Raw genomic sequence first — 26,416 nt, 5'->3', positions numbered from 1 at the left:
CCAAACCTGCATGACAGATGTACCAGAACGCATATCAAATCTCATTATATTTCATTTCTGATGCTTCAGAAAGGCAAGCGGCAAATGAAGCGGATCTGTCTGTAGGTGTTTGTGGGATCTATTAACAGCACAAGCTCTGATAATAACTGAAGGTGAAGCTGAAGGGAAAAAAAACTCCCTCTTTTCTTTTATACCAAGGACAAGCGCATGGCACGACTGGTTCAGACATACAGAATCCATTTCAGAGAGCCTGGAGGGTGAACAACAGACAGCACAGGTTCATTTAGAGAGCAGACTCCATAATATTCACACCCCGCGGAAGTTACTCTCAGAACGGAGCATGTTCAGACTTCCAAACATTCACATTTGAGGAATACGGATTGTTGAAATACGAGCCCGATCTCATGAAAGTTCGTATCGATAGCACGAATGCCTTTTCTCTTGGCATTTATACGCCAAAAACAGTTTTTGCGTGTATATGGTACGCGTTTTTCACGTGCATATGATACGCACTTTTTGGCGTAGCCTATAATACGCACGAACTCCCCACCCCCCTCCCCCCTTAACCTACCCCAGGGTTTTTTAGTGCGTAGCATAAGCACGCAAAACCATTTTTGGCATATAAATGCCACGAGAAATGACATTCGTGGTATAGATACGCATCTTCATGAGACTGTGTTGGAAATATTGTTTAGTTGTCAACACAATGTCAATGTGTTACCAGCAGTGCACTGCATATTTGATGAATTGTATTTATAATGCATCAACTTCTAGGTGTAATGAAGTTTCTCAGTCATCAGGGATGTTGTTTCTTGAGATATGTCAATGTCTCCTCATTGTTAAGTTGACATGTTCATGGAGGTAGCACTGCAACCATAGTTTTATTTCTGCGACAAAGAGAATTGCATCACTCCAAATGTAGCCTATTTCTCAGTCAAGTCGCATAGAAGATACCACATGACTCCAGAATGAGGTCTTTTGAAGGCCAGTGGCTCCTTAATTAGAAAAAGATTCGACTTCAAAGAAGCAGAAAGTGGATTAATGCATGTCTGTGCTGAGAAGCAGAAGAGGTGAATGTGGATCCATTATAAAAGTTTGGAGAAAACTTCATTGTAAAGTCATGATCTTTGTTTTCGGAATTAATTAATGTTGGGAAAAGTAGGAAAGAGGTGTTAAAATCATGTGTTGGGTTTAACTGTAATATTAATGCATTAAATATAAAGTGATAATGAGGACAGATTGCAGCTTAGTTTGAGAATTATAATTAAATCAAAAGTAAATGTGCTATTTTAACAGTCACTATCATCACCTTCTATTTGGTGTCAGTTTGAGTAGATGTTTGAGCATGTGTGCATGTGTTTGTGACACTAATGAGTGGGCTGCCGACAAGCTGTTGTCTAAAAAGTTGTGGGCCCCCCATTGCGTAAACTGTGTTAGAGCCGGGGATAATCCCATGACCCTCCAATGACCCCCATCAATACAATACCTTAATATTAAACTGTTACTGTCTTTTAAAACACACTGATTTTGTCATATTTGATACATTTGTAGGCAATGCAGTTGAATGGGCTGCTGTTTACCATTGATTTCAATGACCAAAAATGTATACTGAATTAATGCTAAGATTATGACAGCATTGCAGACACCATATTCAGCATCAGCACACATGGTTTGTGGAGACCGTAAGGCTAATTTATTCTTGTGCATGGGTTGATTGGTCCATAACACGTCATTATCAGGCCGTCTGGAGCGGATTAGGGACAATGTTCTGTGTGAGACGATGGGCATTACGGGGAAATCCATGTTTACTTCATTAGGAGGATTTCTATATTTGGGACGAGATCTGACGAGAGAGTGTTCTTTCGACACGTATTTCCACCGGTCCTTTAGTTAAAGCGTAGGGATTCTGGACTACAGATTGTTATATTCACCATTTTAGTTTTAAAGGGATAGTTCACCCTAATATGAAAATTAATTCATGATTTACTCACCGTTGTTTTGATGCCATGTGCCCTTCTTTTTTTATGGACCACAAAAGGAGAATTTTCAACAAACAAACGTTGTGCTCGTCTATAATGCCAGTGAATACCATCAAGCTTTTGAAAACAAGATGCAAAAGTAACACAGAATGGTCTGATGCTACACGTGTCGTAAATATCCCACATGTCCTGAGGGTATATGATAGGGTTTGGTGAAAAACAAACCGAAATTGAATGTTTTAATATCTTAAAGGGTTAGTTCACCCAAAAATGAAAATTAAGTCATTAATTACTCACCCCCATGCTGTACCAACCCCGTAAGACCTTCGTTCATCTTCGGAACACAAATAAAGATATTTTTGATTGAATCTGAGGGCTGTATCACTCTTCCATAGACAGCCTGAGGGACTGCCTCTTGACGGCCCAGAAAGTCATTAAAAGAAAAGGTTTAAATATTCCATGTGCATACAGCGGCTCAACTATAACTTTATCAAGCGACGAGACTACTTTTTGTGCGAAAAAAAACCCGTAAATAACGACTTTATTCGACTTTCCATTACTTCCTTATGGGCGCATGCGCGAGAACTGAGACGAGACCGTTCTTCTTCGACTACTTTTTGTTACCGGCTGCTCACCGCTTAGGAGTATTAGCGCCCCCTACCGTATAAGATGACGTACTGATATAGCCGGAGGCGCAAAACGTTCTGTTTACAAGCAGTACGTCATCTTATACGGTAGGGGGCGCTAATACTCCTAAGCGGTGAGCAGCCGGTAACAAAAAGTAGTCGAAGAAGAACGGTCTCGTCTCAGTTCTCGCGCATGCGCCCATAAGGAAGTAATGGAAAGTCGAATAAAGTCGTTATTTACGTTTTTTTTCGCACAAAAAGTAGTCTCGTCGCTTGATAAAGTTATAGTTGAGCCGCTGTAGGCACATGGAATATTTAAACCTTTTCTTTTAATGACTTTCTGGGCCGTCAAGAGGCAGTCCCTCAGGCTGTCTATGTAGGACTGATCTAGCTCTCAGATTCAATCAAAAATATCTTTATTTGTGTTCCGAAGATGAACGAAGGTCTTACGGGGTTGGTACAGCATGGGGGTGAGTAATTAATGACTTAATTTTCATTTTTGGGTGAACTAACCCTTTAACTTGGCCGCTGGTCTTCAGTGTGTTTGTGTGACTCTTAGCACTGCAGTTCACTCCGCCTCGCCCAGAAAAAGCAAAAGTTCTGAGAAATCCAAATACAAGTATCCATGTACTTTCTGCACTGAGTCAAATATCTCCTTGTCTGATAACAGTCAGAATGAGAGTTTACAGATGTGACCACGATATCTGTACAACAGATATACACTCACCTAAAGGATTATTAGGAACATCATACTAATACTGTGTTTGACCCCCTTTCGCCCCCAGAACTGCCTTAATTCTACATGGCATTGATTCAACAAGGTGCTGAAACCATTCTTTAGAAATGTTGGCCCATATTGATAGGATAGCATCTTGCAGTTGATGGAGATTTGTGGGATGCACATCCAGGGCACGAAGCTCCCATTCCACCACATCCCAAAGATGCTCTATTGGGTTGAGATCTGGTGACTGTGGGGGCCATTTTAATACAGTCAACTCATTGTCATGTTCAAGAAACCAATTTGAAATGATTTGAGCTTTGTGACATGGTGCATTATCCTGCTGGAAGTAGCCATCAGAGGATGGGGACATGGTGGCCATAAAGGGATGGACATGGTCAGAAACCATGCTCAGGTAGGCCGTGGCATTTAAACGATGCCCAATTGGCACTAAGGGGCCTAAAGTGTGCCAAGAAAACATCCCCCACACTATTGAACCACCACCACCAGCCTGCACAGTGGTAACAAGACAGGATGGATCCATGTTCTCATTCTGTTTACGCCAAATTCTGAATGTCTCAACAGAAATCGAGACTCATCAGACCAGGCAACATTTTTCCAGTCTTCAACTGTCCAATTTTGGTGAGCTCTTGCAAATAGTCACCTCTTTTTCCTATTTGTAGTGGAGATGAGTGGTACCCGGTGGGGTCTTCTGCTGTTGTAGCCCATCCGCCTCAAGGTTGTGCGTGTTGTGGCTTCACAAATGCTTTGCTGCATACCTCGGTTGTAACGAGTGGTTATTTTAGTCAAAGTTGCTCTTCTATCAGCTTGAATCAGTCGGCCCATTCTCCTCTGACCTCTAGCATCAACAAGGCATTTTCGCCCACAGGACTGCCGCATACTGGATGTTTTTTCCTTTTCACACCATTCTTTGTAAACCCTAGAAATGGTTGTGCGTGAAAATCCCAGTAACTGAGCAGATTGTGAAATACTCAGACCTGCCCGTCTGGCACCAACAACCATGCCACACTCAAAATTGCTTAAATCACCTTTCTTTCCCATTCTGACATTCAGTTTGGAGTTCAGGAGATTGTCTTGACCAGGACCACACCCCTAAATGCACTGAAGCAACTGCCATGTGATTGGTTGATAGATAATTGCATTAATGAGAAATTGAACAGGTGTTCCTAATAATCATTTAGGTGATTGTATATACATCAGGGAAAAGGGTTTCTGGATTGCATGTCATTGGTATATATGGCATGTGTCGCATCGGAACATTCAGTGATACTTTTGCATCTTTTTTTTTTAAAGCTTGATGGTCAGCCGCTATTCACTGCTATTTAATGGACAAGCGCGAGTGGGATTTAAATTTTTTTTTTCCTGTGGTCAATAAAAGAAAGAAGGGGATATAACACAAGGGTGAGTAAATAATGACTTAATTTTCTTTCTTTTTTTTCATTTCATTTGTAAAAAAAAAGGGTGAATTGCAGGTAAATTGGGACACATGATGACTGGGGAAAAACGCCCCAATTATCCTGAATTAACCCCAAGTAACAAAGGCCTTTATGATATCATCTTCCAGGAAGTGACATCATTTTGGTGGCAAAGCAACAGCACAAGTATCAGTAAGTATTCCTAAAGGATTTGATGAATTATGTGCTGGTGTATCTGGTGTTATGTGTAACTAACAAAAGCCTTTGTTCTTCCAGGAAGTGGCATAATTTTGGTGGCAAATCAACAGTACAAGCATCAGTAAGTCTTATCAATGGAATTCTATGAGTTCTGAAAGTTTGTGCACTTTCATACTTTAGAAATATGTGGTTAAACACAAGCATATTCATTTTATTTTTAAGTTGCAGAGTCCAAAAGGTGCTGAATAAGAGAACTTACCTAGTTATCATTATCATTTAAAACGGCAGATCACTAATTTTGCATGTCTTAAACAAATGCATATGTTTGTATATATTCTTATACAACTTTCAAAAATCAGTGGCAGCTCTATCCTCAGAAAAAAATGTACAAAAGCTGTCACTGGGGCGGTACCTTTTCAAAAGGTACACTTTTGTACCTAAAGGGTGCATATTGGTACCGTCATGGTACCATGAAGGTACCAATATGCACCATTTAGGTACAAAAGAGTACCTTTTGAAAACATATTTGTTCCATTAAGGTACCAATATGCACCCTTTAGGTGCAAAAGTGTACCTTTTGAAAAGGTACCACCCCAGTGACAGCTTTTGTACCTTTTTTTCTGAGAGTTCTTGTAAAACAGATTCTGTTTGAATAACGCTTGGACAATTAAAACATGTATCAGATGCATTCAGACCAAGTTAAAAAATGAACAAAGGCTGATAATGGGCCAGACTGTAAAGTGCCCTGTAATTACACCAGCAGGACTTAATTGACTGGGAGAAGAAGAGACTATGTCTGATAATCAGTGAGCAACAAAAGAGCAGGTATCTCTGATCATCTGAGAGACAAAGACAAATTAACCTCGTTGATCAAAGATTGCTTGCTGAGATCGGGATTTAAAGAATGGCCTTCTTTTTCGATTTATGAGTAAGAGTATGAATTAATTTAGCCACATACTGACTAATATTGTGAAATGTTATTACAATTCAGAATAACAGTTTTCTATTTGAGTTTTTTAAACCGTAATTTTAGCTGAATTTTCAGCATCATTACTCCAGTATTCAGTGTCACATGATCCTTCAGAAATCATTCTAATGTGATGATTTGCTGCTCAAGACACAATTCTAATTATTATCAATTTTGAAAACAGTTGTGCTTCTTCATATTTTTGTGGAAACTGCATTTTCAGGATTGTTTCATGAATAGAGAGCTTTTATTTGAAAGGGAAATATTAAAGCTCTTTACCCTCACTTTTATTCAATTTAATGTCCTTTTAATAAACAAATATTCATTTCTTTCTAAAGAAAAGAACAACTTTACTTAATTAGCACACATTTGAATTCAAACGACTTCTGCATCCTGTTTGCTACCGATCTGAATTGAATTGTAATTTAAAAGCCATTTTCATAGATGTCCGTCGGCTGTAAATCTAGTCTGCAATCCGACTTAAAATCCACTTAAGACGTAGTACGTGTACGTGGATTCTGCAAGTGAGATAATTAAGCCAGGCCTAGAAATACAATAAAGACTGCATTAAAGTCTTAAACTAGGATTTCTGTGCTAGAAAGCCTATTGTCCATACCATAGGATCCTGGATTCTAGGTGACATGTCCTGTTACCTTGATTTAACCCTCCCATCTCCAGATATAAGCCCCCTTTCCTGGTATGCCTGCTCATATGTCTTTACAGGTTGCTAATCCAAATAAGTCCAGTAAGACTTTAATGCTGCCCATGACAGGAAGACCCATATTTACATGCCCCATGACCTTTAAATCTGATCTTTAATTTAGCTGACATACTTTTTATTCATATTTGCAGGACATCACATTTGCACTCAGAAACCACAGCTTTCTAAGCTCTATTTTACCTACAAGTGTCTATATGTTTGCATTCCCACACTAGCTCCTTGGGCACATTTTCCTCTGACAGGCGTACCTTGATCCGAGCACGTTTAGTAACTTCCAACAAAGACGCTCCTCGTGGCCATCAGGAATCCCCCTGTGGATGAGCCTGTGCTCTATTCTGAGCTCCAGTTCTCCTCGAGGGTCCCCAGGCATCGCCGGGGTCACGGCTAGCCCAGGCACGGAGTCAGCGATTCATCTTGCTTCGAGTTCATGCATCCACCTATGAGGGGGCGAGGGGGGTGGGGAGCTCAGGAGGAGATCCACACATGATGAGAGAGGTACAGGGTCACGGAGTTCACACAGACGGTCGGTCGCAATAACTAGAGCTTCTGGCTGTCGGACTCCACACGGAAGAACACACACAGGTTATCTGGGGAGATGCACATACTTCACACTTCCTTTTTTAAAAAAATATAAAAATCCAAATAGGTTGTGTTACTTTCAGGTAAATTTCAGTAGGCCTACATCGACTTTTTCTTTCTTGCAATTGTTGCGCCTAATTAACCGTCAGAAGACAAGAATTAGGTTTAAATATTATCGATTTATTAAAAATCCGTATTGTGAAAACCCTGACGACAGTTTATTTGGTGGGTAAACATGTTGGTTTTGGAAAGAATGTCTCTAAATGAAATCTACATTTCTGTAAATCAAAAATGTATGTGCTCCTGATGGGCTAAAGGCTATTGACGGACATTTTGTCATTTTTGTTAATGAACGTTAGCTAAATACTGAGTTAGCCTATTGTTGTTTTCAAACGCAATCACAGATGTTTTAATTATCACGTGACGACTGGTCTGGAAACTTTTCATTTGAAAGAAAATGCTTGTTAAATTAAAATAAGGTGGTCAGAAAAAAAAACGCCTGTATAACTGTTAAGATAGCTTTTACGCATTGTCTATACCCTACAATAAAATATATTCATATCATGGCTAAATATAAATGGCAAAACTGTCTCTGGAAAATAAAAGATAGGCTGAACAAGCGATTTGAGATAGCTATGGCACATATAAAGGGCACTAAGTCCAATTACAATTAATCTCGTTTATTTGAAGCCTGACCTGATTAATGTGATAAGATCACAGCGCTTTTCTGACACCTCTGTGCAAAACACATCTCACATATCATCGGTCTGTGAACTGATCAGATAAAATTCTAATATTTCTGATAACATGAGCCTTTACAGGACAAACGATCTGTCTTTTTCAAGGTTAGATGGAAATATATCGTTTCAGGCACATATTTTAATGAACCATCAAAACAAGTTGCCTATTTTTGAAAGCGGTATTTGGATATATTTATAACTGCGATTTTCTATTTCTTAAAGTTAACTTTTCGCACGAACTTATTTCATATAGGCAATATATAATTTAATTTAGGGAAACGAAGGCGCAAGCGTGTATTTTTCGTCTAAAAATGCACGAAGAACATAAGGCACGAATAAAATGAACCAATAAACGAAAATTTGTCATGAGAAACAATTCTATTTTGTTGCATTGGCCGTGTTAAATGATCGCATATAGGCTATGAATCAAAATATTTCATATTTTTGTAGCTAAATATTAATGACCCGCTAATAGTCTTGTCTCCTGCCTTTGGGCTTGTGTAGTTTCTTTGGTGTTCACACAGTTCCCGAAAAAACATAAAAACATTTAAAGCGCTTAAAGCATGACAAGATGAAAATGAACATCACTTTGTCTCTCAAAGTTATGAAAACTATCTTTATTAGAAAAGGTAAAAACAAAAAGCACATTTACGCACGAAATGATTAATGCAAATTGTTTAATCAAATGTTTCATCCATCGTACATCAAATCCAACATCGCCCACCCTGATCATTTAAGGGTTTGAATTGTAATACTTAATACCGAGAAAACCGTTGAAAAATACATCAATAACATTTATTGTCGAGCCTCAGAAAAACATAACCGTAAGTGCTGTGGTTGATTGTTTAGATACAGGAAGTTGATGAGCAGGAAAATAAATAGCCTACAACAAAATAAATAAATGTTAAATCCATTGTCTCCGCGAAACAAACGTGGTATTTGTTGAAGGTTTTATGGTAACACCAATAGTGATTTTATTTCTGTTATTTTGGATCAAAGCATAGGCTATGCTACTCCCTCGATCAAACAACTAAATTAAGACATTAAAATATCGACAATTACACCGTGAGGAAATGAATCAAACGTTATTTTGTAAAGTCTTAATGGCACATATGATGTTAAAGTAGAGATCAGGAGAAAGAGAGTAAAGATATCTTCACATTTTCACAATATCATTGCTATATAAAGCGACACTGAGTGAGAGAGATTTCAGTTTCATCCTGTATGTTTTGCTCACCAAAACGACCATCATGTTCATCTCTCTCTCATTGAATGGACATATAGGGCCAGTTGAAACTGCTCCCAGATAGCAGCATATCCCTGATGAGCGTCTCGATGGGTGTTTTACCCACCAGTCGAACGAAGAAAATCTGTTCTATGACGGAGGAGGAGACCATGCGGAGCGCGGGGAGTCTCAGCAGAAGCTTGCCGAAGCGAGTGGGCTGGTTCGGGTACTGGCTCCTCACGTACTCCTCGAGCGCACACTGGGATTTCTCCTGAAGACCTTCTATATGCGGTACGTCTGAAAGGCCGCATGCATCTGCATACGAATACAGCGGAGTCAGATATAAACTCACATCATTCAGAAGGATAACATCTCTGACATATAACTGCGACTCTAAATATCCACACATTCTGGAGTTATTGCACATGATTGTGTGTAATGGTTCAGAAAAAGACAGCAAGAAATATCATACAAAGTGTTTGCATGAATTTATTTTCTTAAGCCGAATTAATTCAGCCTATTCGTTCGAAAATCGAATTGTGTCATTTAAACAGGCTTCATCCATTCACTATTCAACTATTCTCCTTTCAAGAATTGTATTCTTAATTCTTAATTTTACGAAGTTTAATTTCGTAATGTTTCTGTTATTTATATGATATAGAAAATATGTTGGCTAAATTACCGAAACAGTAGCAGCCTATTTGTAGAATATATTTAAAAAGTTGAAAAGAGAGTAATTAAAACAACAATAAGAAACTCCAATAATTCGAAATAGCCTACATTGTTTTATAGATTTAGTATAGCCTACACTTTCCATTTCTATAGAGTACCAGCCTATAGACCTTATTCAAAGCAGCGCCTTTTTTGATGTTTAACTGGAATGAAAGCGAGGCTGCCTGTGAGGTATTGACATCTCTTCCGTCGCCTGTTATTTGGTGTGTTTTGGGGTTGCTCTGAAAAATCTCTTTCAGAGAAATTTCAATAAACAAAAACCTTGATAATGTGAGCTGTGGAAAATTATAAGTGATCTAGAGCTTTATACAGCTTTTGTTTCTGTATTTTTTCTTCTACTTTTTGCTTTCTCTCTCTCTCTCTTTATTTTTTATTTTTTTTACAGCGGATGTATAGGCTCCCGCACAGACTTGCTTTGCATTATAAGGTCTAGCCTATAATGGCCTACCTATATTAATTTTTTATTTTATTTTTTTTTACTTTTTTGGAATATTAGCCTACACTTGCGATTCAGTATTCTTCAGTAAGGTTTAAATTTAAGGGAGTTTGATATCAGCATCTCTTTCTCTTTCAGTAGCCTACTAGGCCTATTATTTCCGGGCGCATTCGGTCAACCTAAATGCCTTTGCACAGTTAGCAAATCGCCTGCCGACATTTTAAACAAAATACAAAATATTTTTTGTGGTATATTGTATATGGTGTGTACATTTATAACAAGCCTGTAATTTAAAATACACCTAGGCCTACTTCTGCTTTTGTCGATGTGTCATGTCCCATGTCATGTGACGCTATCGGAAACAGAAAGCCTAGAATGCTGTTGCTATAGTAACCCGGTAGACATGCGCGAGCATGTTTAGCGCACTCCGCCTAAAACTTCCAAAAAGACCTTTGCTAAGTTATTAAATTATGAAAGCAGTTCATATTTATCGGGTCACATTTGAAGGACTAAATGTAAGACTTGTATACCAAAAATGATAATTTAAACCTAAAACATTAATGTTGATTAACACTTTACAGATAGGCTACAATAGTAGACTGTGGGTTATTGAGTAATACTCAAAATAATAGCCTAAGGAAAAAAAAAATTAAACAACATACACATTCCTTTAATAGCCAATTGTTGCGCACAGAAAATTTTGGTAAGATTAATAGTATTTGAAACAAACACAGCGGAACAAATAGGATTAGCCTATCTTATAGACATGCTCATTAAAGTGTACAATAAGTTTACTCGATCTTGAATGATTCGGGCCTACCTGATGTGAACAGCACTATTGCTTTGGCACAGCTGTATTCGGCAGAGTCCACCTGCAGGGCCTTCAGCTTCTCCACCTGCTCCTGGAAGAAGCGGATATGATCCATGAAGGCCACGACCCGATCCGCAGACATTGGGGACGCGTGAAGTCCAGCGGCGGCCAGGAGAGGAGCCACATGGAGCGGCATGGAGCACTGCGCAGCGTTCAGGACAAAAAGTTCACTCCAGGTGAGTCTGAGGAGAGACACCTGATCCGTGATTTGAAGGTCAGGAAAGAAAGGGATGTTCCTTGCCCATTCCACCGCACTGAAGAGCAAACGGGCCGCCAGCTCGCAGATGTTCTCTATGCCCATGATGTTACCGGACTGCATGCACTGGTTTCCATATCGTGAGGCTGGATATGGTTCGGCCCGAAGCAGAAGGGATATGTATCCGGATAGGTAGCATTGGCCATTCAGGGGGTCTCCATTGGTCAGCACGTAATGGCTCGGGTTCGGCTGGTTTGGTGGCATTCTTCCTCGCTGAACCGCTATCAAAACAGGAGGAGATGGAGAAGAAATGTGCATGCAAATAACATATAATATAATCTTGAATAAAAGCATCTCTCACCCTACTCTCTGTATATTATGTGCACAGCAATCATTGGAATAATCTATCTATCTATCTATCTATCTATCTATCTATCTATCTATCTATCTATCTATCTATCTATCTATCTATCTATCTAAAATTGTAATCATAATTATTTTTAAAAATTTAAATACTGTTTGCACAGTATAACCATTGCTGCCGATGTGGTGTTAAATCAAATAAATGATCTATCTATCTATCTATCTATCTATCTATCTATCTATCTATCTATCTATCTATCTATCTATCTATCTATCTATCTATCTATCTATCTATCTATCTATCTATCTATCTATCTATCAATCTATCTATCTTAACTGAGTGCAATCTATGAAAACACAAGACTGAAAGGAACTACTGCGATGCTCTTTTAATATTTTATGCAGTTTTATGAGATGTATTATTGTATCTGTGCTATACTGATACAATAATGTAACTTTTCCTGTTCAGTGATTGCAAGCCAACTCAGAATTCTTGAGTTATTACTTGTATATGTTACTTTATAAATTGGGTTATATTATTACATTGAGAATCATTTAAAAAAGCTTTTTGATTATAAGGCATTTTTATGCACAAAGACCAATTATTTAATTGTATTGCTTTTAAGCAAGCTGTTATATATTTGATAATTAAAGTTGATGATAAAAAAAATACATATATAGGTATTGTTTTTGAATATATTTGTTCTTTCGTTCTTTCTGCAACAAAAGACATTGAACACTCACCTTCGCGTCTCATGCCCACTTTCAGGCATTTCTTCAGGCGGCAGTACTGGCACTGGTTCCTGTGGTGCTGATCCACCGGGCAGCTTCTGTTGGCACGGCACGTGTACGTTAAGTTCCGCCGAACACTCCGCTTGAAGAAACTTTTGCATCCCTCACACGTGAACTGTCCGTAGTGCTTCCCGCTGGATTTATCCCCGCAAACAGCGCACTCAATGTGCTGCTGGTTCTGGGCTGAGTTCTGTCCCTTATCCTCCGCGGAGGAAAGTCCGGTGTTTGGAGAGTGCGCGGCTGCGCTCATGCGGTGGTGCTGGGGGTGGTCTCTCCCCGGTCCGCTCGGCTCATCCAGAGATCCCCCCGGTGGTAGTTCCTCCTGCGGATCTCTCCACACGCTCACCACCATGGCCATGGCTCGACTGCGAACCTTTTATGCGTCTTCTCCAGAATTATTCAAGATGAAGAAGACCGGTCGCGTTTTAATCCATGCATGCAGAAGAACCTATTGATGTGGAATGCGCTTCGAGGAGACTGAAGATATGTGTCCAACAAGTTCAGACAGCCAGAGCAGATAGCACATCAAAAAATCACGCGGATTTAAGGAACTCGTGTTGGTGATGTCTTGGTGCGTAAAAGGGACAATCGGAAACCCCAAATGAATCAGATCCGAGGGGAGCAAAGACGAGCGCAGCTTTCTGTTGGCATGATTGACATGAGCATGAATGGACGAATGCTACTCTAACTAAAAACGGCCTTATTTGGAATATCCGTAAAAACAGAGCTGAACGGACTCAACTTTGGCATGATGGTGATCCAAATGACCACACCTTTGCTTGGTCTTAGGCGCTTCAGTGGTGGTCTATTGAATGGTCTGTATTAAGGAGCCCATCAAGTATTAAAGCACAGAAGTGGGCGGCTCCTTTAAGCTCGAAAGCTCTGTTTGATTGGCCATTTAGCTCACATCCTTCCAAAGGCGCCGCGGCTGGGTGCAATTATGTGCTTCGAGTCACTTTTTGCCTTTGTATTTTCCAGCCCAGTGCATCTATAATATAATATAATATAATATAATATAATATAATATAATATAATATAATGATTAGATAAATTTGATTTATAAATAATTGATTTTTTTTTTTTTTTTACATGTGACCAAGGTAGGCTATTTATAGAAACGGGTATTACAAAAATATTAATAACAGTGATTGCACTTTCAGCAGCAACTACTTCTCGTGCATAATTCAGTGAGTTCAAGGGTCAAAGTTTTGCTTTGAGTTGCTGGTGAACCTCAAGGCCTGGGATGGAGCAGGATCACATGATTGGTGGCATGTTTGTGAACAGGTTGTAGGAGCTGCAGGTTAAAGGGTCAAAGTGATACAATGAGCAAAGACAAGGACAGAGCCCAGGGTCAAAGGTCAAAAGAACGGTCACTACTCACTACAAAAACAATGTGCTAGATTCAGCTAAGCATTAGTATCTTCATTTTTCTATGAATCTTTGCCATCTTGTTTTGAATTATTCTAATGGGTTCTAGTGCAACTAGTTGTGTATTTATTAGTATGCTCTGTAAATAACTTATTAAACTAATGATAAACTGTTAATTCATCTAAAATGTGTAATAAAAAATGCTTAATATTTAGAAAAATGCATTTTTTGCACTAGGATCACAAAGTAGGCTACCTTTTTGTGTTCAGTGATTGTGTGCAGGCTTAAATCAGATGCCTAAATCACAGCGGTCGACACTAGCGCTGGCACTTCATGTACCAAAAGGGCCACAGAGGCTCAGGGGCAGCGGGTGATGTCAAAGGGCGCCGCATTTCACATGCAGATGTGTGACCTCTGTGACCTCTGGAAGGACTGAGCTATTTGGAAGCCAAATGCATGCAGCTGGATCTCTGACACACTGAAATGTACTCCAGCACACCTGGATGATATGAGTAAATCTGGGTATCTATTACATGTGACACATTCCCAGATGTAGCTGATTTATTTCAGATAGTCTGGACTGATTGCAAAATATTGATTAGCAGTGACATATCGGTCTAGTTCATTGATTTGCTTACTTAGTATGAGTGGTAGGAAAATAAACAACTTGCTGTCTTCTTAAGCGCACTAAGCTTTGAGATTCAACTGTTATCACCATGGTATTGATTGTCTACATATGAGAAAGAGGGTCCTTGACTGGCGTTTAAAGGAATGGAGCTTCAATAGAGGCTCGGACCACAACGTCCCACCGTCAAACACAGTCCAGGGCTTGTCGCACTTGAAATATTTAACCCTGGTCATCTAAACCCCAGATAAACAGAATCCTGGGTCATCTTGTTTCTACTCATACTTTACCCAGGATTAACAATTAATCCTGGGTGATGTTTTTGCACGGTATATTCTTAAACTGGGTTAACGTTCTTATTTGCATATTTGCTATCAGCTCATTGAATGGCCGAATGCAGCATCCAATAGCATTGCGCGCCTTCCTTTTATAAATTGCCCTAAGTTTTTCCTGAATGGACCCGAACTAGAACAACATATCTTCTTCATTCCAATGTGTTTTCCATCATCATTTCACCATTTACCATTACGCGGCAGGTGTAGCATAGCAGTTACATTCTAAAGACCCGTTCACACAAAGGACGATAACTATAAAGATTATGATAAAGATATAGTTCTAAAAATCATTCTCAATATTAAAGGTCCCATGTTATGCCCCTTTTCACAAGATGTAAAATAAGCCTCTGATGTCCCCAGAATCTGTATGTTAAGTTTCAGCTCAAAATACCCAACCAATCATTTTTTACAGGATGTTTAAATTGTTATTATTTTTGGGGGGCTCAGAAAAACATGCTGTTTTGGTGTGCCCTTTAAATGCAAATGAGCTGCTGCTGCCGGCACAGGGGGCGGAGCTTCCTGAGCTCGCGCTCAGTCTCTCAGGACAATTCTAAAGGAATGATGATAATACCAAAAACTCTCAGTGTTCATTTCAGAGTCAGAGTGCTGTATAGAGATGGAACAGGTATAGTTTAGTAGTTTAATTACGGTTATTATGACGTATTTGTCATCTGCTTGTATGTATCCATTATTTATTAATAGCCTACAAGTCTGCTATTTCGGACCAGGTCCGAATGATGATCAAACATATACTGAAGAGTTTAATAAAGTTTATTGTCCATCACACAAAAGATGAAGCGTTGGTTTTACTTCAGAAAATCACAGTAAGAGCTGAGTAAACACAGTAAGTTATAAGAAGTGGGCAAGTTGAGGGAGTTGAGGGAGCATTCCTGTGGGCGGACGTTAGTCAAAAAACTGTTCTACTGACGTCATTAAAGATGGAAGTAGACGGATGTAGTCCAAACGGCCGTTCGATGTAGGCTACTTCTGTTAAATAAAATATCTCACTTGGCATTGAACTTTGAGCTTAATAATTTTACAGATATTATTTATACTCCAACAACAACATTACACACCAACTAAAGTTTGAAACATGGGATCACGAAGATAATGGCACAGAGACACGTTGTTGGAATCACTGATTAACGATAAAAACACTGACAGCCAATCAGAATCCATCCTGCTGTAACGCGCTCGAGCATTTAAAGCGACAGACAAACATGAGCTTAGAATATCTTTCTTGGTGTGAGCAAGCCGTAACACTGTTTCACAATAGCTACAAGTTTGTCAGCGCAATGAGAGTTAAAAGTAGCGCTAACCCTGCTCTGGAGCAGTGTTTATAACCCCGGGTAAAAAGTGGCGCTAACCCGTCTCTAAAGTACAAGTGTGTATATTTAGTTCACTATACACTTGTAATTGCTAACCCCAATTCCAAACTGATATATATTTAGTTATTTTTTTAAATGAAATTAAATTTGGAAGGCGTTAATGGATGCATTCTTTAATATAGAACATTATTAACCAAATGCTAGAATCACTTTTAATGGTGGTAAGAAGTTACGTAATTACCAAATCATTTGTTCCTTTCCCCTCCTTTTTGGGGCAAATTAGATGTACGAGCTGTCAACAGAATATCCGATAAATCAGACTCGGATGAGATTACACAGAACTGGTCTGTATCGTTTACCACTCTGTCAACAGCCTGGTCCTTCATGTTTACTGGGGGACAAATCTGTGTCAAAGGTCACAGGTCCCTCTGTTGACCTGTTGAACAGATGGAAGCTTTAGTTTCCCAGGCTGTCAGGGATCTCTCTCCAAGTGTGGGAAAGATTTGAGTCTTCACATTACATCATGGCCTTAACACACACACACACACACACACACACACACACACACACACACACACACACACACACACACACACACACACACACACACACACACACACACACACACACACACACATACACACTACCAGCCTAAGGAAGGAGGCTTTATACTTTGGTAAGACACTGAACTCACAGCTCAGCGACAAGAAAATTCATAAATTAGTTACGCAAATTAAAATAAATGAAGTAAAGTACTGTTAAGTCTGAGTAATAAAAATCTTGATTCGTCCAAATTTTAGCCCGTGCGGATGCATAACTGACTGGAATTCTTAAATTCTAATTAGATATGTCTTCCATTCATTCAAGAACCAATATTAATACTAATAGGAGACTACCCGTATCCAACAGCGTTTTGTAAGGTCTTCAATTTAAATACTAAATTTAACATTTGACCTCTGACGGTGACCTTTGACCAGGAGAGAGCAGACCTGTCCCCGCTCTGGAGGATGGAATTGATAAGATCATTCAATGAATTACATAAAACGAAGAGAAGGAAAGGTACAAATGGATCCATCATCTCAGTCATGGCCATTGTTTTAGAATGACAGCACATTGCATGAAAGGGTCTTTGTCTTTAACAGTCATTCAATGAGAATTGATCTGATACAATCAATTACTTGGGGAAATTGGTGCAGAATGTATACGCTCATAAATGAATGAGGTTTTGTGACACAACTTTGCTTTGTTTTTTAAAAAAATAATATATGCTTTTGACTTAAATCAGAATTTGTGCTGTAAAATATGGGAAAATTAAAATACTTTCTTTGGAATTGCCCTATGTAGAGTCCTGGACCATAGCTGGGAAAAAATGTATCATTATGTTTTAGCATGTGTGTAAGTGAATGATGGTACTTTAAAATAACTGATCCAAGTTCATGAATTTAAATAGAGCTGTGCTGCCATCTGCTGTTGGGTGTTTGACAAATAATCTGGATTTTTAATGCAAGTTTCATGTTCAAGTTGTGTATATTTTAATGCTGTAACAGTATACTAATATGTATTTTTTTAAACGTTTTTTTTTTTTTTGCAGTTAATCCTGCAGTGACAAATGACAATTACATATAGATACCTATGTAACAGGAAATCATAAATGTATGCATGAAAAATGCTTACAAAAATGATAGAAATGTTTTTAGATAAAGTATAGCAAGTCACACTGCAGACACTGCTTGAAATGTCTTGTCTGTTATTGATATTGTTGTTATTGTTAACTTAAACTATTCATTTTTGGTAAATCTAAAATAGATTAAAAAAAAAATAGAATTTTGGGCCCTATGAAAGAATATGAGGTTGGGCCACCCACCACACCCATTCCTTTAACTGACTTCTCAACCAAACGGTTGAGCACATTTTGAGTCACTATATTTTATTGAGAGGAGTACCGAACTTAACTCAAACTGATTGAGGCATATCTATCATCTGGTTGAGGTATATTATGCCAAAATCCACTAGATGTCACAATGTCAATCAACAGCACTTGTTCTGGATGTCAGAATCAAATAAATCACCCCAGCCATGTGAACTGTTTTTTTTAACATATTACACTGTAAGAGCCTTAACTTTAGAAAATGATGTTACTTGGTGCTATGAAAAAACTTTTCAAAAGTTTTTCAAAAACATGCTCAACCAAACGGTTGATTTGGCACATAACGGTTAATTGCCACCCCTTTTGAGAATGGACATTACAATGCACTATTAAAACTTGGTTGTAATTCAAGTATGCTTTGGAATAAAGACCTACGTTTAGTCTTGTTTTAAAGAAAACACTCAACAGATTATTGCTGAAGTAAAAACACTTCAAAAAATAAAAGTACGTATGAAAAAGTTATGGAAGTTTTAATTTACATTAAATCAAATATACTGTACTAAATATTTTTCTTTTACATATTTTCCTATAAAATTACTATAAAATCAACGCCATATATCTAACCAAGTTGTGTTCCAAATTTGAAGTTGATATCGCAAAAATTGAAGTTCTCATGAGATTTTGTTTAGGCGTAATCCCAAAAATGACATCAATTCCATTGAATTTAATTGTATGCATTCTGCTGTAACAAATTAATAAATTTCTGTCCAACTGACACTTCTGTTACAAAATATGGAACCTCGAGATGTGTTTTGTCAAGACTAGAAAAGATTTTGAACATAAATTATGATGGGCAATGAAAAAGTATGGCAAAGTATGTGTATGAATTCCGGTGATATCTCAACCATTTGTTAGAGGCCGATATTTAAAAAAATTATGGGATGTGTTGAAAAAAAAAATATTGAGTGTGGTTACTAGCGACATAAGAAGATAAGAAATGCAAATAAACACTTTTTCCATCACCTTTTTCTTGGTGCGAACTTCAAAGGGTCAATAAAATCGATCTCCGGGGGCCCCCAAAGAATGTTGGCCCTCAAATCATCCTACCTTTCCTCCCCTTAGGCACCCATCTGCAACAAACCGAAATAAATACATTTAAGTTGAAATAACATACTGAAATAAAAACAAAATTACAAAAGTACATTACAAAAAGCTAGTTCAACACATGTCAGGTACTGTTCTTGTTTTCTTTAGCTAAAGTATTTTGTTGTATTTTGTGTCTGTATGGTAAGTCAACTTACAAATTTAATAACAAAAAGAAAACTACAGAAGTAGATTTTACATAGGCATAATATAGCCTCAATATTTTCCTTTACCTTATATTTACATAGTACTTGTAGAGTGTGCAATACAAAAAAAAATATGAATGTACATACGATTTATTCTGTTCTGTCAAAGTCTGAACCAAAAGTTATTTCCTGACTTTAGATATCAATTTGAATTAAGTGTGGCATTTAGGAATGATCAAATACAATAGCCCACTTTAAAGGAGTAGTTCACTTAAAAAAAAAAAAAACTTTTGCTGATAATTTACTCACCCCCATGTTATCCAAGATGTCCATGTCTTTCTTTCTTCAGTCGAAAAGAAATAAAGGTTTTTGATGAAAACATTCCAGGATTTTTCTCCATATAATAGACTTCAATGGGAACCAAACAGTTCAAGGTCCAAAAGACAGTTTCAGTGCAAACTGTTCAAAGGGCTTTAAATGATTCCAGATGATGAATAAGGGTCTTATCAAGCGAAACGATCGCTCATTTAAAAAAGTTTTATAAGCTCATATGGTTGCCTTGCTCTGTTCTGTGATGCTCGTTCGTGACTCTTCTATTCAAACCCGAGTCAACTCGTTCATTTCTTTCGTTGAATGAACCAAATGACATGAAAAAAGATTCGTTTATTTTGATGAACAAGTTTGAACAGGAGAGTTACGAACGTGCATCACAGAACAGAGCAAGGCCAGCGTTTGAGCTTATAAAACTTAAACTTTGTTGTTGTTTTTTTGAATGAGTGATCGTTTCGCTTGATAAGACCCTTATTCATCGTCTGAAATCGTTTAAAGCCCTTTGAACAGTTTGCACTGAAACTGTCTTTTGGACCTTGAACCGTTTGGTTCCCATTGAAGTCCATTATATGGAGAAAAATCCTGGAATGTTTTCATCAAAAATCTTAATTTCGTTTCAACTGAAGAAAGAATGACATGGATATCTTGGATGACATGGGGGTGAGTAAATTATTAGCAAAAGTTTTTTTTTTTAAAGGAACTACTCCTTTAACAGGCAGATGGCAGTGAAGAGCAATGGGAGAAAACCATGAAAGCTATCCTTCAAATGAAGAGATTTAAAGGGACAGTTCACCCCAAAATGATCTTTTATAATTTATTAACCCTCAAAGTATCTTATTTTCTATTCAGCACTCAGCAGAAGGAAATTCATACAGGTTTGGAGTAACTTGAGGGTGAGTAAATGATGACAGAATTTTTATTTCACTATCCCTTTTAACACAACACTGACATGGCCTATCAATACAGCCATCTGTGGGAGAAAACAAAACATCCAAATCAAATTTCTCTAAATTATACCAGTCTAAAATTGCTTTCCAAAAAGCCGTATTGATGACTGGGTAAATTTACATTTAATTTAAGAAAGTTTCACCTCTGCAATATCAAAAACTCAAACTTTTCTTTTCTCCATACTATTAGGCTATTTGATACCATCATAATGTAAAGGCCTAGAAGTCACTTTGGATGAGCAAGCAAGTCAGTGAAGACAGGCTATTTCTAAATACAAAAGAGACTCAAGGATTTTTTTCTTATTAAACAACATCAATTTGCAAATAGGGAAAAAAATAATATACTAGCATAACATAATTAAATCTCCATTCGTATATCTGACTGTGCTAGGCCTATGCTTAAATAGGTTCGTGTGTATAAAATAAACAATAGTATATTAAGCACACTAAACGAAAGCATAATCTTCAAACACTAAAGGGGGGTTTTGGGGATAAAAGAGCACAGGCAGCATGAAGGCGGAAGAAGACAGTAGGCAGCCTTATCGATTGCGCATGCGCAGTCTGGTTGTTTTTCCACCAAACGGAGGTATTAAAGCAGTGGCAGAGACAGAGAGCAGAGACACAGCTGCATCTTCGCATGCAGTTACAACAAAACTCAATGAATGACAGGCAACGATAGCACTGAACCTGCCTGCAGCATCTCTGCACGGCAAAGAACCTTAAATGGTTGATGAAACCATTTGACAGATGATACAATCTTTTTATTTTATGTATCTTACCACAGCTTAGTAACATTTCCACCATGGTGCTCGGAAAGGTGAAAAACTTCTTTGTCAGCTACGATTGTCTCAATGACAGTAATGTGCCTGTCTTTGCCAGTGGGGACTTTGTGTCAGGTCGGGTGATCGTTGAAGTTACAGGAGAAATCCGCGTGAAATCGTTGAACATTCACGCGAAGGGACTGGCGAAAGTTCGCTGGACTGAATCGCGCAATGCTGGATCCAACACTGCCTACACACAGAATTTCACTGAAGAAGTGGAGTATTTAAACCACAGAGACGTCCTTATTGGACATGATCGAGGTAAGGAGCATTTTATTTAAGCACCTTACATTCATGAAAGGGACTGAATGACAAATGCTCCTTACATTGTGCCTTTTGTTTGCTTGTCAATTCTGTCCATATACATTTCAGTTTTACACCGTGAACAAGTTGATCCATTGGCATAGGTAGAAACTAAAAGGAGAACTATTACATTTCTATAGCGTATGCAGATGATGCTTGGTGTAAGCCTCTTCATTGCTCTTAAATAGTTTAGGTTAGTAATATTATGAATACATCTAAAAACAAACATCCTGAGTTATATATTTAAATCTTTAAAAAGTATTCCAACAATATGAAAGCTTAAATTAAGCTGTTTGTTAAAGCACGAGAGCTTAGAAACTACATGCCCTTCTGTCCAAAACAACCTCTGTTCATCTGTTACTTTTAATATTTTCCTTCAATATCGACAATAAACGGTTTTTATGTCGACAGTTACCTTGTAATCATATGGTGACACGCGTTTTTTTAATTATACGTTACATTTTCTTTCATAGACGATTCTTGTAAGTTTGTAGCCTTTGTTAGAAGCGGTTTAAACCTGTTCAGAAACTGGTGGAAAGGGGGGGTTGTGCGGACCGAGCCTCTGATCGCTGATTGGTGGAGGTCAATCCTACCTTTTCGCTGATTGGTGGAAGTGCTCGTGTGCCCCCGGTGATATCATATCTTTGCAGAAGTGTCAAGACTGCGACGCAACTTATTCGCAATGATGCAGGAACGATTGAAAGTTCGTTTGAAATGTGTTATTTCCAGCATTCACCCTATGTATCATTCTGCCTTCCTTAAAAGTATTATGACCATGTAATTTTTAACTGTACCGGGAACTGTATCTTCTGTAAAGACATATTAACTCACTTCCTATGCCAGTGGTCATGAGTTATGTAAACTGCTAATAATGGTCAGCATAAATGTCACATGTATCCGTGTTCTGCGAATGTAAGATTTTGAGGTTTGTTCTTCGTCATACTGAATCAAATATACTCTGTAACAACTATTAAAGTAAATATGCAGTTTCTGTAATTAAGTCTTTTCCATTAATAAAATAAGTAAAATTTTCATTGTTTTTGTCTTGAGTTTTTTTTTAACGTGTCTTTCATTTTCCTAAACCTTTTACACACCTTGGCTAAAACACCACGCTGCAGTACACATGTGGCTTCCTTATGGGGGCGTATTTTAGACAAAAACACTCTGGCTCACCCAATCAGGTGCTGGCTAGTAATATATGCATGAGGAAATCCGGCTGAGAGAGGCTGCTCGCGCCGGTTCTGTCCGGTCCTCTCTAGCTCTTGGCTGCCTTCAATGACAGGCTCATAGTTATTTAAAGCAGGCAGTGGAACTGCTGAGATGGCAATTAAAAGAACAGAGGCAATAAATGAATAAAAAAAATAACGAAAACAATATGTTCAATGTTCATGTTATGATATGATTCCTGGTGTTATTTAGGGGCATAATTATTTACACTAGTCTGTGGAACTGGAATCGTACATAAACAAAACCTATATAATAATACATAAAATAATAATAATACATTGAAGACAATGGATGTTATTAAAAATAGTATCTATGAGAATAAATATTCATATATTCCATTCATTTTTTGTTCTGAATCAAGTTATGCCATGAATACAACATTTTACAACTTGTTATTTTGATTGCAACTTTATAGATTTTGGGTTTAGTGATGATGTGACATGTGCCACCCTTTTTCTTTTGAAATGTCAAAAAAATAACCATTTCAAATTATTATAACCTGTTTACTGTTGTATTTCCACTTTAAAACTGTTTCTGAAAAAAAAAAATATCGATTCATATGCTGACATTGATTTGACCAAAAACTATATTTTATATTCTTTTGTTCTTATGAAGCACTGAGACAATGTTGGTCGTATCTCTGTCTTTGTCTTGTGTTTAGGGGTCTTGAGGAATATTGCAGGTATGGTATATTGGTATATCGAATTTTATTCTCCTTTCTTTTAGATGATGACAACTGCGACGAAGGCTTCACCATTCTTCACTCAGGGCGACATGAGTTTCCCTTCAGCCTTGAACTGCCCCAGACGTAAGTAACTCACTCTCCTGACTGAATATACACATATATAATGTATTGACCGAAACGCTTACATTATTTTTTCATGCCTCTTTCCAGGCCTTTGGCGACATCCTTTGAAGGCAAACACGGCAGTGTACGGTACTGGGTGAAGGCGGAGCTTCATAGGCCATGGCTCCTGCCCATGAAAGCCAAGAAGGAGTTCACAGTCTTCGAGCACATTGACATCAACACTCCATTGTTACTGGTAAGAGAAAAGAATTTGAAGCCTAATCACCTTAGTGTAAAACTGAATACTTGCTTGAGTTGTGGTATGACGAGAGAGGCTCAAATATTGTCCTTGTTTCATTCATAGTCTCCTCAGGCTGGCACAAAGGACAAAACGCTTTGCTGCTGGTTCTGCACCTCAGGGCCCGTATCACTAAGTGCCAAAATCGAGAGGAAGGGCTACACTCCTGGTGAGATGATAAACCTGCTTTTTGGTTCAGCCCCTAGTTTTATGACACTTGTTCAGATTGAGTGAATTTGGTTGGGTTTCTTTGCAGGAGAGTCCATTCAGATCTACGCAGAGATTGAAAACTGCTCTTCCCGTGTGGTTGTGCCAAAGGCAGCCATCTACCAAACCCAGACCTTCTTTGCCAAAGGGAAGATCAAGGAGATCAAACAGCTCGTAGCTAACCTCCGTGGAGATCCTCTACCCTCCGGCAAGACTGAGACGTGGGATGGCAAGATGCTGAAGATCCCACCCATATCGCCTTCCATTCTGGACTGCAGCATCATCCATGTGGAGTATTCGCTCATGGTGAGTTCACGATCCTTTAGATTCACAAGAAGGTAGATTGGTCGCTGATACCTGCTATGCAGCTAACCTTTTGATTCTCGACAGGTGTATGTGGACATCCCTCGAGCCGTAAACCTGACCCTAAACCTGCCCCTAGTAATCGGCACCATTCCCCTCCACTCTTTCGGCAGCCGAACCTCTTCCGTCAGCAGTCAGTGCAGCATGGGCATGAGCTGGTTGGGATTGCCAGAGAGACCTGAAGGTATGGCACAAATCCTAAACATGTCATCTCGACATTTTAGATCATGAGTGGGTAACTTTGGCCTTCTAGATCGACTTTCCTGCTGATCTTTGCACCAACTCTAACATAAGTGATCGAGCTTATAGAGGTTTTCAGGATTGCTAAACTCTACAGGAAAGTAGATTTCGAAGGCCAAAGTTGCCCAGCCCTGGGTTAGATCATGGGTACTCAGTCCTTCTCCTTGAAGACCACATTCTTTCACAGTTTACTTCCAAACCTGCACCAACAAGCTATCTCTAGTAAATCCAAAAGTTATTTCCAGGAGTAGCATTGAGCCCCACTGCTTAAGATGCCCAAGAATCGGATACTTTCACAACAGTCAGTTTAGAAGTCTGTTTTTGGTCTAATGTTGACTTTGCTCTCAACTCTTCCAGCTCCACCAAGCTACTCTGAAATCATCACTGATGATGATCGGCAGAACAACTTGGAGATCCCAGCTGTGAGAGATGAGATTGAAGGACCACTTTACGCTTACATTCATGAGTTCCGCTTCCAGCCTCCGCCTCTGTATTCCGAGGTGTGTTGAGTTCCCAGACCTTGAAGTTTGGATTTTGCTAATGCATTAGATTTCCTGTATCCTTAAACCTTGCCCTTCTCCCTTGATAGGTTGATCCCAATCCTGATCAGGTGTGCGGATCTATGGACAGGAGACCAGATACCTGTCCATCCCGCTGAAAGAGTGACCACACCTGACCAGTGCTGTCAGGGATCTCTTATCTCTACAACCTCAACTGGGGTTTGTCCTTTCTCCATAAGGAGGAGGCACGAGCGGGTATATTGGTGACGCAGATGGATATCCTCCAGGAGACACTCCCAATCCAGGTTGAGTCCAGCTCAGTGGCACCTAAAAGCTGCTGAAGTTCTTGAGTGATTCCCTTCCCCTTCCATCATTGGTGAAAAGAGTACAGACAGGATTTGTCGGAGTTAAACTGTGCCCTTGACACTAAGATGGACTAAACACAACACCACTAAGTTTGAGAACTGTGTTCAAGTGTCTCCAACTTCGTTTTGGATGTGATTCTTCACTTATTTAAATGATTAGACCAATTCTTGAAGATTTACCGGTGATCATTGTACTAAAAGCAACAAATAACCCATCCTACAACCACTCCAACTGAACAACGACATACTTTCTTTTTGTCAATTGTTTGTCGTTTTTTGATTTAGAAGAAGTGGCTTTACCACAACGATTTTCTTGAAATATTTTGAGAATGTTGGAAACTGTAGATGTGGTAACAACAAGACCGGCTTCAAAGATTTGATGAGTGGGATTCTGACTTGCCACGTTGCCTTTCTGCTAGAAAGAAACTGCGAGAGCATCAAACAGCTCTTGGCACTGATTCAAGTGGTGAAAGAAAGAGAGACCATTGACAGCGAGCAAGGACGACACTCTTCGAGATGCAAGACATTCTGGAATAAGTCCTCCTGCTATCGCTGTTATGTAATACACAGAAAACTGCACTCAGAACTTTTGGTTGAGCTTCGCACTGTTTGTACAATTAAAGCTAACTAGACTCTC

General features: G+C 38.7%; 2 protein-coding genes across 2 annotated transcripts; one reads left to right on the top strand and one right to left on the bottom strand.

Annotated features, from left to right (window-relative positions):
- Window positions 1–8,552: 8,552 nt before the first annotated feature.
- Window positions 8,553–13,538, bottom strand: nr2f1b (nuclear receptor subfamily 2, group F, member 1b). The gene is made up of 3 exons (XM_039678250.2): window positions 12,532–13,538; window positions 11,178–11,705; window positions 8,553–9,504 (listed from the first exon to the last, which is right to left on the bottom strand). The coding sequence occupies exons 1-3, from the start codon at window positions 12,935–12,937 to the stop codon at window positions 9,230–9,232; spliced, it is 1,209 nt and encodes a 402-aa protein (XP_039534184.2). The 5' UTR covers window positions 12,938–13,538; the 3' UTR covers window positions 8,553–9,229.
- A 7,738-nt stretch (window positions 13,539–21,276) lies between these two features.
- arrdc3b (arrestin domain containing 3b) lies at window positions 21,277–25,712 on the top strand. The gene is made up of 8 exons (XM_039676421.2): window positions 21,277–21,750; window positions 23,746–23,827; window positions 23,915–24,062; window positions 24,171–24,273; window positions 24,361–24,617; window positions 24,702–24,858; window positions 25,272–25,414; window positions 25,504–25,712. The coding sequence occupies exons 1-8, from the start codon at window positions 21,471–21,473 to the stop codon at window positions 25,570–25,572; spliced, it is 1,239 nt and encodes a 412-aa protein (XP_039532355.2). The 5' UTR covers window positions 21,277–21,470; the 3' UTR covers window positions 25,573–25,712.
- Window positions 25,713–26,416: the final 704 nt, after the last annotated feature.

Source organism: Pimephales promelas, chromosome 23, assembly GCF_988280905.1.
Source record: "Pimephales promelas chromosome 23, fPimPro1.hap1.1, whole genome shotgun sequence".
In the NCBI taxonomy this organism is placed as follows: Eukaryota; Metazoa; Chordata; class Actinopteri; order Cypriniformes; family Leuciscidae; genus Pimephales; species Pimephales promelas.
This window is presented reverse-complemented; position numbering and strand designations above follow the sequence as displayed.

What these genes read in the sequence shown, in the direction of transcription:
- arrdc3b (XM_039676421.2), top strand. Translation starts at nt 21,471, where the DNA reads ATGGTGCTCGGAAAGGTGAAAAACTTCTTTGTCAGCTACGATTGTCTC. An exon ending in AGCCTTGAACTGCCCCAGAC is followed by an intron (nt 23,828 to 23,914) that starts GTAAGTAACTCA and finishes GCCTCTTTCCAG; the next exon opens with GCCTTTGGCGACATCCTTTG. An exon ending in GAGGAAGGGCTACACTCCTG is followed by an intron (nt 24,274 to 24,360) that starts GTGAGATGATAA and finishes GTTTCTTTGCAG; the next exon opens with GAGAGTCCATTCAGATCTAC.
- nr2f1b (XM_039678250.2), bottom strand. Translation starts at nt 12,937, where the DNA reads ATGGCCATGGTGGTGAGCGTGTGGAGAGATCCGCAGGAGGAACTACCA. An exon ending in AGTGGGCATGAGACGCGAAG is followed by an intron (nt 11,706 to 12,531) that starts GTGAGTGTTCAA and finishes CTGTTTTGATAG; the next exon opens with CGGTTCAGCGAGGAAGAATG. An exon ending in AATAGTGCTGTTCACATCAG is followed by an intron (nt 9,505 to 11,177) that starts GTAGGCCCGAAT and finishes ATTCGTATGCAG; the next exon opens with ATGCATGCGGCCTTTCAGAC.